General features: G+C 39.5%; 1 protein-coding gene across 6 annotated transcripts in view; it reads left to right on the top strand.

Moving 5' to 3' along the window:
* rb1cc1 (RB1 inducible coiled-coil 1) overlaps positions 1 to 14,438 on the top strand; it is a 164,141-nt gene that overhangs the window by 132,549 nt on the left and 17,154 nt on the right. For 4 of the 6 annotated variants that reach the window (XM_033019721.1, XM_033019718.1, XM_033019719.1 and 1 more), the window contains 3 exons: positions 6,305 to 6,352; positions 10,263 to 10,321; positions 12,558 to 12,685. In XM_033019721.1, the coding sequence (XP_032875612.1) occupies positions 6,305 to 6,352; positions 10,263 to 10,321; positions 12,558 to 12,685 (235 nt within the window). The remainder of the gene's footprint in view (positions 1 to 6,304; positions 6,353 to 10,262; positions 10,322 to 12,557; positions 12,686 to 14,438) is intronic. The other 2 variants (XM_033019723.1, XM_033019722.1) reach the window with 1 other exon arrangement.

The following is a 14,438-nucleotide window of genomic DNA, read 5'->3' as shown; positions in this document are numbered from 1 at the left end:
CAGAGATAACCACCCTGGAAATCCTGCTTCTCAGTCTTCCTAACTCTCTAAATTCACGTTGCAGAACCTCCTTCCTCGTCTTCCCTATGTCGTTTGTGCCCAAATGCATAACAACTTCCGGCTGTTCACCAGGTGTTCTGGTCTGTCCGTGACATCTTGATCCTTGGCACCAGAGAGGCAACAGACCATCCTCGAATCTCGCCTGCCGCCACAGAATCTCCAGTCCGCACCTCGGACAATGGAGTCACCCACCACTATGGCTATGCCCGACGTGGGTCTCGCCAGTCGAGTCCCATCGTTAAGATTGGAGCCACCGACCTGCCTGCCGCTCAGACTGGAACCACCGTCTGCCCCGATAGCTCCCAAGAGGGTGTACCTGGTTTCATTTGGCACAGCCACCGGGGTCTCCTGCACTCCACATTTACTCCCCTTTCTCACAGTCACCCACCTTTGCTCTTCCTGCATCCTTGGCATGACAACCTCACTGCATGTCCAGTCCAGGAAACTCTCGTTTTCCCGGGTGGCACTGAGGTTATCCAGCTGCTTCTCTAGTTCCCCAACACATTCATTCAGGAGCTGCACCTGGACGCAATTTCTGCAGGTAGAGTTTCCAGAAGTTCCAGCGGTGTTCCTGACTTCCCGCATCCTGCAGGAAACACACTGCACCAACTTGCCTGCCATTTCTTCAGTGGACAAAAATCACAAATTTCCATCAAGTGTCGCCTCCTTGCTGAAGACTCACACTTTACTCACCTTCACCTCAACAAGGCCGCTCCACTACAGCTGTACCTCTTTATCTGTTACCTAATCAACTACTTTGGGCTAAATTGTAAATTACTCGAACCTGGGCCTTTGACGCTCTTTTTAAATCATCACCTATTCCGGCCAAATACTAGCTCTCGCTGCTTCTGGCTGCTGATTCTCTCCGACCTTCACGGAAAACACATATGTTTATTCCTTTTCCAACTGCTACATGGAACAGCTGTTGTGGGGTTGGATGTATGGCTTACATAGAAACATAGAAATTAGGTGCAGGAGTAGGCTATTCGGCCCTTCGAGCCTGCACCGCCATTCAATATGATCATGGCTGATCATCCAACTCAGTATCCCGTACCTGCCTTCTCTCCATACCCTCTGATCCCCTTAGCCACAAGGGCCACATCTAACTCCCTCTTAAATATAGCCAATGAACTGGCCTCGACTACCCTCTGTGGCAGGGAGTTCCAGAGATTCACCACTCTCTGTGTGAAAAAAGTTCTTCTCATCTCGGTTTTAAAGGATTTCCCCCTTATCCTTAAGCTGTGACCCCTTGTCCTGGACTTCCCCAAATGACCTGCACAACCTGCACAAATGAAACAAGAAATCAATAGATGATATTTGATTAAAAATAAAACAAAGGAAAAAGTTGCAAGGTTGCCAATAGAATTATGTGGAGTGATTCTTGAAGGGTGGTGCGTGGATATGTATGCAAATGTTCTCCTAAAATAATTCGGGAAAATTTTAATGGGTCAGTTGTGGATGGTACACTTGGGGAAACCTGAATAGTTTCTGTGAAATTGAAAGATAATGTAATTGGATTGTTCACAAGACTCATAACAGCAACGCTTTTATAGTGTTCAATGTGACTACCTCCTTGATTTTTTAATTCTTCAATGTTGCAACAATTTTGTTGTAAGCATTAAAATATTTACAAAGTGTAAGTTACATAATTTTGTCACAGTGAAACATGATCTGAAGAAAAGTCTTGGTAATGGCAAAAACCTTTACGCTGTGACATTTTTTTCTACGAACAAGCAATTGTGGTTTATTCAGCACGTCAAATTTGTTGTTATTCAAGGCTATAAGCCCATGTTGTAGTATTCTAAATATTTTCAGTCTCAGTATCTCACAGCTTGAACATGTGTACTTCAGTAGCCATGGACGATCTCGACCTGAAATGTCTTCCATCACTCTACCTCCGCAGATGCTGCTTGACTTGCTGAGTTCTTCCAGCAGTTGATTTTTCTTTTTTTTGCTTGAGATTCCACCATTTGCAGTTTTTTAATGTCTTTGAGATGTAATATTAATATTGATAGGTTACCTCTCTCTTAAGTTTTAATATCTGTGTATGAAGAGCGGCAGAGTCTGCTTGTGTAATGCAGAGGTGTTTCATCTCCAGCAGCCACAAATTCATTTTTTGCCCTCTGTTGCTGTTCGTTTGGAATTTGCAATTTGCTCTTATGAACTTGTAGGTTTCCACGGGGTGCTCTGGTTTCCTCTCGCATGCCAGTTATGCTCCTGAATATGAAAATAAGAAGTAACCCTTGTTCTATTACTGTTATTTCTAACCTAGCATTACTTTTTGCTATATTCATATGTGCAGAATGCTTTGCGCCACTTCTGTTCCATTAAAAAGTGATGGTTGATGAGAAGAAGCTCATGAATCTAGGGTAATGCAACGTAGGCTCCTGTACCAGCTTCCTGATAGTAGCAGTGAGATAAGAGTGTGGCCAGGGAGGTGTGGGTCGATGATTATATTAGCTGCAATTTCTATAGATCTCGTTGGTGGGGAAGTAGATTCCCATGATGTACCAGGCAAGGTGACCATGCCACTTGATTTTCCCTCCCTGAAGTCAACAATCAGTTCCTTGGTCTTGCTAGTTCTTGTCACTGAAATATGTTGACCTTTGTGTTGTGGTATTCTTTGTTATGATATAAAGAAAATTCTTGCCTGTTCAAGGATACGTTGCCACAAGTGGCACTGGCCATTTCATCACATCTATATGAAGCAATGTTGTGAATCGGTTCGTGGCTCCTAACTTTGCTGTTCACACTTATTTAATAATTCAAATAAAATTAAGTTCAAAAGGCTCCCTAGGATGAGGAAGTTAATGTAAGGATTTCTGAAGTTAATGTTCAAAAGGTCATAAGTAATAGGAGCAGAATTAGGCCATTTGGCCCGTCAAGTCTACGCTGCCATTCAATCATGGCTGATCTATCTCTCCCTCCTAATCCCGTTCTCCTGCTTTCTCCCCATAACCCCTGACACCTGTACTAATCAAGAATCTATCTATTTGTGCTTTAAAAAATATCAATTGACTTGGCAAAGAATTCCACAGATTCATCACCCTCTGACTAAATACATTTCTTCTCATCTCCTTCCTAAGGAACATCATTTCATTCTGAGGCTATGACCTCTAGCCCTAGATTCTCCAACAAGTGGAAGCATCCTCTCCACATCCACTCTATCCAGGCCTTTCACTATTCGGTATGTTTCAATGAGTTTCCCCTTCGTTCTTCTAAACCCTAGTGAGTGTAAGCCCAGTGCTGTCAAATGCTCATCATAAGTTAACCTACTAATTCCTGGGATCAATCTTGTAAACCTCCTCTGGGCCCTCTCCAGGGCCAGCACATCCTTCCTAAGATATGGTGCCCAACATTGCTCACAATACTCCAAATGTGGCCTGACCAGCGTCTTATAGAGCCACAGCATTACATTCCTGTTTTTGCATTTAGCCCTCTTGAGATAAATGCTAGCATTGCTCGCCTTCTTGCAGATAGTCTACGCCTTTATTCCTACCACCAAAATGCATGACTCCACACTTTGCTACGCTATATTCCATCTGCCACTTCTCTACCCACTCTCCCAACCTTCTTCTGCAGATTCCCTGCTTTCTCTGCACTACCTGCCCTTCCACCTAATTTCATAACATCTGCAAACTTGGCCACAATGCCTTCAGTCCCCACATCCAAATCAATAATATACAATGTGAAGAGTAGTGACCACTGCGGAACTCCACTAGTCAATGGCAGCCAACCAGAAATAGCCCCCTTTATTGCCTCTCTTTGCCTTCTGCCATCCAGCCAACCTGCTATCCATGCTAGTATCTGCCCTTTGATACCATGAGCTCTCATTTTCCTTCGCAGCCCCACGTGTGGCACCTTATCAAAGGCTTTCTGAAAATCTCGGTAAACAACATCCACTGACTCTCCTTTGTCATTTTCACTATTTCTTTAAAGAATTCCAGCAGATTTGTCAGGTGAGATCTCCCCTTCACAAATCCATGCTGACCGATCTATTTTATCAAGTGCTCAGTAACCTCATCCTTTATAATGGACTCTGAAATCCTACCAACCACTGAAGGCAGACTAACCGGCCTATAATTCCCACTATTCTACTTTTCTCCCTTCTTGTACAGCAGGGTAATATTGTCAATTTTCCAATCATCTGGAACTACTTCTGACTTGGGTGATTCTTGAAATATCACTATATTTCACAATCCACAATCTCTAAAACCACCTCTTTCAGAACCCTAGCGTGCAGTCCACCCAGTCCAGGTGACATCCACCTTCAGCCCTTTCAGCTTCCCAAGCACCTTCTCCTTAGTAATAGCCACTCTACTAACTTCCACCCCCTGACTCTCTTAAATTTCAGGCACATTGCTGGTGTCTTCCACTGTGAAGACTGATGCAAAAAAGTTATTCAACTCTGCCATTTCTTTTTTTTTCTCCATTATCACTTCTCCTGCATCATTTTCCAGTGGTCCAATGTCCACTCTTGCCTCTTTCTTACTCTTTATATAACAAAAAACTGTTGCTATCCTCTTTTATATTATTAGCTAACTGCATATGCTCTGTGAAACTGTTGTTTGTTTTGAAAATTAAAATTCTTATCGACTATAATAGTTGCAAGCAATTTTACCCTATAGCGATTTTCTTACTGATCAAGTAACTAGACACAATTTTGCTATGATTTGATTTTTGTAGTTAATGTGCAGTTCAAACTTTTGCAAATGAAACTGACTGAGATTCATTGCTTACAGAAAAGCACCTGACCTCCATTTGCTTTCACTTCATATGGCTCATTTGAGGGGTTCTGGAGGGGTTTTTCTTATTATTGTGCCATTGGTTTGTTGCGCTGTATATATTCATGTTATACCAAATACTGCAAACACCAGTCATTCCATATACTTTTTTTTAAAGTCTCCATTCATTATTAACTGGTTTGATTACATTATTTTTCTCTTCCTGCCCCTACATTGTCACTGGAATATTTTAATCTTTGTTTTGTGTTCTTGAACAGGCAAGAATTTTCATATTATAAAGGAGACATTGCCACGTTTCACTGAATATATCATCAGATCTATACAAAGCATGTAGCGAATATGATGGGAAAACTAATTGCAATAGTTCTAATTGTAACAAAGTTAACACAGTCATGCTTCAATTTATCTTACCATGCATATTGTGTCTCCTTTTTGGAATCTATCTTTTTTCTCCTTTCTAACATTCGGGGGTGTTACATGAGTTTGAAAGCCTGGACATTCAAATTAAGCATGATTTCTTCTTCACTGCGATTTATTATTGTATCTATTATGTATTTTCCGTGCTCTGAGATTAAGGTATTTCACTGTTACACAAAAATGCTGGAGAAACTCAGCGGGTGCAGCAGCATCTATGGAGCGAAGGAAATAGGCAACGTTTCGGGCCGAAACCCTTCTTCAGACTCTGGGTCTTTTGCCTAAGAATGCTCATGGTGTACAAAAGATAAGCTTTGTGTTATTCATCTTGTTTTGCTTTTACTTCAATTGTTACTGTCTGAAGTCATCAAACATTAGGAATTTTGCAATTTTTTCTAAGTGGTACAATTCAGCTACTCTTTGCTGAAAGACAATGCTATCTTCTCAAACTGTGATTTCTCTGATCAGCAGTATTTATATATTTATTACTTTGCCTGTTAGATTTTCCAGGAATATTTTGTCACAACCTGTTTTGTGCATGCTATTCTTTCCATATTTTTGTTGCCATAATTATTAATCCCTCATTTTTAAGTATATTGTATTTTCCTATTTCATCAAACATTTTCCTTTTCAACAATCTGAGAGTTTGCATTACATTTTTCTGAAGGTCCTGTTGCTCATTATTAACCTAGAAATTTACTTTGAAATAAAGTTTCCAATGTATGAAATTGAATTAAGTGCAGAATTGCATTGAAAAGTGCATTAATTTTGTTCTGTGAATGATCTCCGATTTGAGAAATATATTAAGTATATTTGATGACTTTAAATTGTCAAAGGAAAAGCTCATCAATTTCATAATGCTTCAACAAATGGTGCTGCTTTAGTGACGGGATGAAAATGAAAAACTGCTAATAAATATAATTTAATATATTTATCTTGGTCTAAAACTTTTGCTTCTACTTGGTGACCTTTTATCTATTCACTCAAGTACTTTTTTTCTCTTGGCAGCCAGTTGAATAACAATTCGTCTTGCATTTTAAAAGTGCTACAAATTTAAAAATTAAATTTATTTTGCTTGCTCGTAGACTTTACAAATGAAAGAAGAGGAGAATAAACGATTAAATCAAAGATTGGTATGTATTCTGTTTGGGCCACAAAGCAAATAAACTTTTATTTGGTCCAATGTATTGCTGTCAGAATAATTCTGGAATATATCCTACAGTAAGCAGTTTTAATTCTCAAGCTCTTATCAAAGCTTGGAGAGGATAAAGGAATTGGTGCAAAATATACCAGCATTAGCCTGTTTTAGACAATGCTGGGTTATATTAAGATGCAGCAACTATAAAATAGGAAAATTGTAAAATATTATTATTGTATTGCTTTGAGTAATGTTTGTTTTTTAAGTAAGTGAAACATTGCAAATAAATTTTGCAGAGAATATTAATCTTGACTGCCCTAAATGTGCATGGTTCCAGTTTTGAGGGAGTATGGGAAGCTTGCAGTTATTATATGTTTATTCAGAATGTTTCTGTTATCCTCTTAATATTTTGGCTACAAGCCACTGTTGCATATTTGGAGAAGATTGTTATGTTTTAAAATTGTAAAGAACATTTATTTTGGAAGTTGTACAGTATTAAAAGAAATAGGTTAATGTCATCCACATGGCTCTTGCTGAATGTGAAGTTCCAAACCAATGTCTATTGACATAACAAAATACTGAATGCTACTGAATTTATTTAACATTAAGTTAATTATTTTGATATTGTTATTCTACTTGTTGTTATGAAAAGAGATCAGAGGAAGGAAACCAGATCATTTTGTGTTGTTGTACTCAATTGGTAGTTTGTGTGATTTCATTTTTAGGACCAAAGAAAAATAACATAACGATGTAACTCAAAGGTCTTAACTTCCCTTCTTTAGTGCAGTGCTCTTAATGTTATTAGCCATTTTTTTTGCTACTTTATTCTGAGCTAGTAATGACAGAATATTACCACATAACTGTGTCTTCTTGACTGGAAAAAATATTTTATGGATGAGTATATGATGATTTCTACAGAATTACTTGGACATAATTATATACATTCTTTCTGGTAATACAAATTTCTATTTCTCACCATGAATATTCTTATTAGGCAGTGATTTTGCAATGTAATTATGGCATGCATGCATTCTTCAAGCATTATTTTGCTTGTGCATATGTTTGTTATTTTTGTGCTGCCTTCTTTTGGAACACTGGCTGTGGGGAATACTTTTGAAGCATTTTCTCTGGAATCCATGGTTGATGTTCTAGTTGGTTCATTTAAGGAACATAGCATGTTTGTAGTGTTGTTCCGCATAATATTTACATTTTACTCATCTGCATTTTGGTTTCAGTGTTAGTTTTGTTTAGAATGGCCGATTTTATTATTTCTTATGATGAGTAGTGATTTTTACCTTAACACGAGAATGTTTCCTCATGAAAAGAAAAAAACTCTAGACTTGTTACTCTATCGTATAATTTGAATCTGTTGCCGGCAGTGTTTTTATTTTAAATTTCATGGTCTTTATGATTTTGTTCAACACATCATAATGCTTGTGGCAATGTTTGTAATTTGTTTTACTTCTCAAATAATGAAATTTGTTAAATAAGTGTTCACATTTATCATGGCCTGAATTGAAAGTATTTAAAAAAAGCATGAAATGTTATTTATAAAGATTTTTGTCTGTTATTAGGGCATGTCAGATTTTGATTTAACTCCCATTTTGTAACAATTCCAATTATTGTTGTAACAATAAGAAAGCCATACAAGAACCTTTAGGAAGTTCTGGCAAAAATTGAACATGTTTGACTTTTCATTCATTCGTGACAGTTTCGTACAATCAGAATCAGAATGCTTTATTGTCATTGCATGTGTCACATACAACGAGATTACTGTGTCTCCATTTAAAAGAACTTCAAACATTCACATACTCATACTTTTTACACTCCCTCCCTCCCCAAACCCACCCATGGATTCACATTTACATCAATTAACACTGTCTCCCACCCCCCCTCCTTCCCCATAACCCGCTCCCGAGACAGAGTTCAGTTCCAAGATTGCTGATGGGTAAAAGCTGTTCTTGAGTCTGGCAGTGCGTGACTTTAGCGACCTGTACCTTTTTCCTGAGGGCAGCAGTGTGAAAAGGTGGTGACAAGGATGTGTAATGTCTTTCACGATATTACAGGTCCTGCTGCGGCATCTGGAGTGGTAAATGTCCTCCAGAGGGGGCAGGGGGAGTCCAATGATACCCTGGGCAGTTTTTATCACCCTCTGGAGAGCTGCTCTGTCAGCTGCTGAACAGTTCCCAAACCAGGCAGTTATGCAGTAAGTCAGTATGTTTTCTACCGAACAGCGGTAGAAAGACTCCAGCAGTTTAGCAGACAGATGGGCCTTCCTCAGTGTTCTGAGGAAGTAAAGTCTCTGTTGCGCCTTTTTTACAACTACAGCAGAGTTCACAGACCATTTAAGATCCTCACTGATGTTGATCCCCAGAAATTTAAAATTAGGCACCCTCTCCACCTCCTCGCCCCCTATCTCCAGTGGCCTAAGCTCCGCTCTGTCGCCTGAAATCAGTGATGATCTCCTTTGTCTTTTTAGTGTTCAGAGAGAGATTGTTGTGAGCACACCACTCAGAAAGTCTGTGCACCTCCTCTCTATAGGCAACCTCGTTGTTCATAAGTCAAACTTGAAATTTGTTTATGGACAATATTCCTCTGGCATTTTTGTGTTGCATCATCAGTCTATAATCCAGAAGTTGACTAGGTCCTAGTTTTTTCAATTTCAACTGCCTCACATAATTTTATAATTATATTTCAATTTTTGCTATACATCATTGTTCAAGGACCTGTAGTTAGAGCACCATATGAAAAATGCCAGTGAATAGCTGCCAATAGGAACAGGACTTTTAACATTTGCATAGGAATTTTGAACCTGGTGTACCTGCTTGGAGAAATACAAGAAGTTAGTTAAAAGCTTTAGCCCAATATCTTTCTTTATTTCCCTTGGTTTGAACTTTGAAGTGATTTGTTTAGGAGTTGCTTCTACCCTATCGATAAGCTGTCCAAATAGATTTATCCATGACTCTTCGTCAGGCAAATAAGCGATAGACATACAATTGGTCCAAAAATTCTAATAACTGCTAAATTATGCTCAAACCTAGTTTATCCTTGATCACTAGATCTACTAGTATGTGTCACACGTTCCTGGTCAAGACAATTGATTCAAAAATGGATCTTGGGACTTGGTTGATAAGAGATCCTGTGAAATAGTTATGCCCTATCCAAAAAATATGAGGAATAGACTCTGGAAGCATTGGTTTTCCCCCCTCTTCATTACTTTTCCACTACCAGTTTTCATGCTATTTTGCTCAGAATTCCCAATAGTGTAAAAACGATCCCATAAACAAATCTGACTACACAAAAATAACTGCAGAAATGTGAGAAAATCTGATCTAGATGATAGTGAAAAAAGGACCAAATAAATTTGAGAGTAGAATTAAATGTAGAATGAATTTTGAACATGCGGAATATAGGATTTGATAATTTTATTATGTATTTTAAAATGTACTTTGCAGCATGCGTTATAATTTGTAGAGTTGTAATATATTCATTTATAATTTTTCTAATCATTCAGTACCAGTGTTATACCTATTAATAAGAATGTTGCAATTCAAGGGCCTCTGGAGAATTATTTAATGAAGCTTTGGATGTTGGGCACAGCATCCACTTGATTTACTAACAAACATATCAGTATGCCCTGGGAGCTCAGTCCCTGAAGGGCTTTTCCTCAAGTTTTCTACAAATTACTTTTAATCGGCTCAATTGTGGGTTAGCTTTTCTGCATGGTTTATTTTCATGATCTGTATATTTTCTGACAGCAGCTACCAACACAAATCTGCTGATCAAATTTGGGAAAGCATTTACTATATTTGTGCTTTGTTACCAAGCATTGTGTTCTATTACTAGTTTATTGTATACGTTTTGTGAAGTTTTCTTGGGGTAATTGTTTGACTTTGATTTTTCAGATGTCTCAGAGCATGTCCTCAGTGTCTTCCCGACACTCTGACAAAATAGCAATTCGAGAGTAAGTATTCTTTGGTTAAAGTGAAAAGTTGCTCAATTATTCCAGGAATGTTTGAATTGTATACAAGAATTTGGTTGTTAACTTTGGACAGACAGCCAGTAATTATTGTGATTTCAGAATCAATAAGCCACAATTTGGAGAGTCTTAGAGCATGGAAACAGGCCCTATGGCCCAACTCATCAATGCTGACAAAGATGCCCCATCTAAAATAGTCCCATTTGCTTGTGTTTGGCATACATCCCTCAAAGGTTTTCCTATCTATCTATCTGTCTAAGGGTATAATGTATTTAATCAGAGTACATCAGATATTTAATCCCAACTTCACTGAATTACGTGACGATTTCTGGATGCTGTACATCTTCATGGTACATTTATATTTCACGAAAATACCCTCAACAAGACCCTAGCGTAATGACTGGCTGTCTCCCAATCACATGGAAGAGGAATTGAAATTTCAGTACCATCTGTCATTTGAACTTGGATGTGATTTAAAGGAACTAGTTTTATCAGTTCTTATTTCAACCACCAGATGGTGTGTTTCACTTCAGTACAACACAGCAGTAACTTGTAAGCACATTTACAGTCATGTAAATTGAGGGAAGTCTCAAAATTAAAGAAATTATTAAAGGACTAAATTTTGCAGCTAAACTTTTTGTTAAAACTTGAAATTAGTTTGAATTTTAACCATTTACAGAACAAACAAACAAGTTAACACGCCAGTTGTAAGCCTTTTATGAATTAGGGAAAATCTATGTTAACATTGAGCATCCTGTAACAGAATTGCCTTACAATTGATTATGAAAAAAATGATTTTGATTTAACTGAGACTTGAAGTACAATATTGCATCTGACGTAGATGAGCATTTTCTAACACCAAAATAATCCATTTATTTACTATGTGATTCAGAATTGCTTAACCTTTGTCAGTCTGTGTTTTTAAATCAGTTCTGATCACTTATGTACAGTAGTACTACAATACAAATTATCAACTAGATGAGGGTATACAACAGATCTAATCTCATGGGTTATTTGGATATGCTTGTAAAATGCTGTTCCAGCAAGCATTTCATGCAGTTGCAGCGGGCTGGCATCTATTTCCTAAAGTATATTTTGTACTGTTCCTCGTATGCTCTTCATAATTAATTAAGGCAAATTTTGTCCACGGCTTGATAGTAATGATAGAGAGAGAAGTTAGACGCAAGATGCTGGAGTAACTCAGCGGGACAGACAGCATCTCTGGGGAGAAGGAATGGGTGATGTTTCGAGTCGAGACCCATCTTCAAGCGATTTTGTCCCATGTGTTGTGGGAATAATGTAGGTCTGCTATAACAAGTTCCTAGGAAACCTGTGGTGTGGAAAAACACATTATAAATGGCACGTCTCTGGTAGAGCTGCTGCCTCACAGCGGCAGAGTCCCAGGTTCGAGCCTCACCTCGGGTGCTTTCTGTGCAAGTTTGCATGTTCGCCTTGTGACTATGTTGGTTTCCTCCAGGTGCTTTGGTTTCTTCCCGCACCCCAAAGATATGCGGGTTTGTAGATTAATTGACCCCTGTAAATTGCCCCTGGTGTGTAGCGAGAGGATGCAAAAGTGGGATAACATGGACCTGGTGTGATAGGGTGATCAGTAGTCAGTGTAGACTTGGTGGGCCGAAGGGCCTGTTTCCATGCTGTATGTCTAAACTAAACCAAAACAATTGTGTCAAAGGGAAAAAGCTAAGTGTTGAGCATTTCAGATCAAAATAATCAAGTGATTTTTCCCACAGGATTTTAAAAAATAACGGGTTTTTTAAACACTTTTTTTACTGCATGCTTCAAATACTAAATGCTGTACTTAATATTGTTTGATAGAGTAAATGCTTAAGTGTCTATAGAAGCGATTCTTGTCAATTTCAGTGGTCACCTTTGGTGAAACTGGCTTCTTAAGAGACAATGGTGTCTGATTAAGACCCAAGACAGCTTGCTTTCTTTGATTGTCAATTTCCAACTACTTTAAAGTGATTCCCTAGTTCCCAATCAAAATCCCCTTCTATCCCGTCTGAAGAAGGGTCTCGACCCGAAATGTCACCAGCTTTTTGTGTCTATCTCCCGTTCTAATCAATTCGGTCTGCGTAATACCTGTCCCTCACGTTATATCCCATTTGCATTATGAAAAGGCACATCGTAACAAAACTGTCTGTAATTAAAGTAAACGTCATTTTCAATTTTATCACTGATATTATGTTACTTTCTCTTTCAGTTTCCAAGTTGGAGATTTAGTGCTCATTATCTTGGATGAGCGTCATGATAATTACGTTCTATTTACTGTTGGCCCAACCCTTTACTTCTTGCATTCAGAGTCTTTAGGATCATTGGATCTTAAACCTGGTGAGCAAATGAATTTTTTTGTTTAAATAAATTAGTTTATTTAAAAAAATGATTATAACAGTCGAAAGTTTCTTTGTCTCCATTCAGCAATCTCAGTGCAAATTGCACTCACATGCTCTAGTTTTGAGAATTGCCATTTATTTTGTCTCTCTGCTCCGTCTCTCGTTGAAACAAAATGTTAAAAGTGCAATGAATCAGCAAGTTCAGGCCATATTTTAAACCTATGGTTGAAAATAGATTTAATGCGATGTTACCATTTTTAGTCTGTATCCAATTTTAAACAACTGTAAGTGATTCAAAGGATGTATGGAATTAATATCTGGTTATATTAAATACTGTGGTCATTGTCTCGGCTTTATTTAGTGCTCTTGCACCAAAACAAGCCTCCGTGGATGATTAATTTGTCTTGGTTTTGTGGGAGGTGCAAAGCATAGTTATAAGTGAAACTACTTGCATAGAACATAATTAGTTACACAAGATTCAGAACAATTGTCCAGTCACTCTACACCTCCATCATCTGGCACCATCACTGACTTCATCAACTCCGGCTCCCTACCCCCTCCCCCGAACCTCCAACCTCATCGTTCCCCAGCCTGATTTTATCTTCTCCCCAAAATCCAAAACCTGACTGTCCTGGTAGACCCATTGTCTCTGCCTGTTCATGCCCTACCGAACTTATTTCCACATACCTCGACTCCATCCTATCCCCCCTGGTTAAATCTCTCCCTACCTATGTTCAAGAAACCTCAGATACTCTCTGTCATCTCCAGGCATTCCATTCTCTAGGCCCCCATCCCCTCATCTTCACCATGGATATCCAGTCACTCTACACCTCCATCCCTCACCAGGATGGTCTCAAAGCCCTCCGGTTATTCCTCGACCGGAGAACCAACCAATACCCGTCCACTGATACTCTCCTCCGAGGGCTGAGGGAAAGTTAAGAAGGGGAGGAGACAGCAAGGGCTACCGGAAATGGGAGAATTCAATGTTTATGCCACTAGGGTGTAGACTGCCCAAACGGAATATGAGGTGCTGTTCCCGTACCAGGGCCCCATCCCCGACCTCCACCTCCGCTACATCGACGATTGCATTGGTGCCACCTCCTGCACCCACACACAACTCACTAACTTCATCAACTTCGCCACTAACTTCCATCCGGCACTCAAATACATCTGGACCATTTCCGACACTTCCCTACCATTTCTTGACCTCACTATCTCCATCGCAGGTGATAGACTTTTGACCGACATCCACTATAAACCCACTGACTCCCATGGCTATCTAGATTATACTTCTTCCCACCCTGCTTCCTGTAAGGACTCCATCCCCTACTCCCAATTCCTCCGTCTACGCCGCATCTGCTTCCAGGATGAGGTGTTCCACACTAGGGCATCGGAAATGTCCTCTTTCTTCAAGGAACGGGGGTTCCCCTCCAATACCATAGATGAGGCTCTCACCAGGGTCTCTTCAATACCCCGTAACACTGCTCTCTCTCCCCATCCCCCCACTCGGAACAAGGGCAGAGTCCCCCTAGTCCTCACATTCCACCCCACTAGCCGTCACATACAACAAATAGTCCTCCGTCATTTTTGCCACCTCCAACGTGACCCCACCACTCGCCACATCCTCCCATCTCCCCCCCCCCCCCCCCCCCTGTCTGCTTTCCCCAACGACCGCTCCCTCCGTAACTCCCAGGTCAATTCTTCCCTTCCCACCTGCACCACCCACTCCCCGGGCACTTTCCCTTGCAACT

The sequence above is a fragment of the Amblyraja radiata genome, chromosome 4 (genome assembly GCF_010909765.2).
Source record: "Amblyraja radiata isolate CabotCenter1 chromosome 4, sAmbRad1.1.pri, whole genome shotgun sequence".
In the NCBI taxonomy this organism is placed as follows: domain Eukaryota; kingdom Metazoa; phylum Chordata; class Chondrichthyes; order Rajiformes; family Rajidae; genus Amblyraja; species Amblyraja radiata.
The sequence above is the reverse complement of the archived record's forward strand: the minus strand, read 5'-3'. Positions and strand labels throughout refer to the sequence as shown.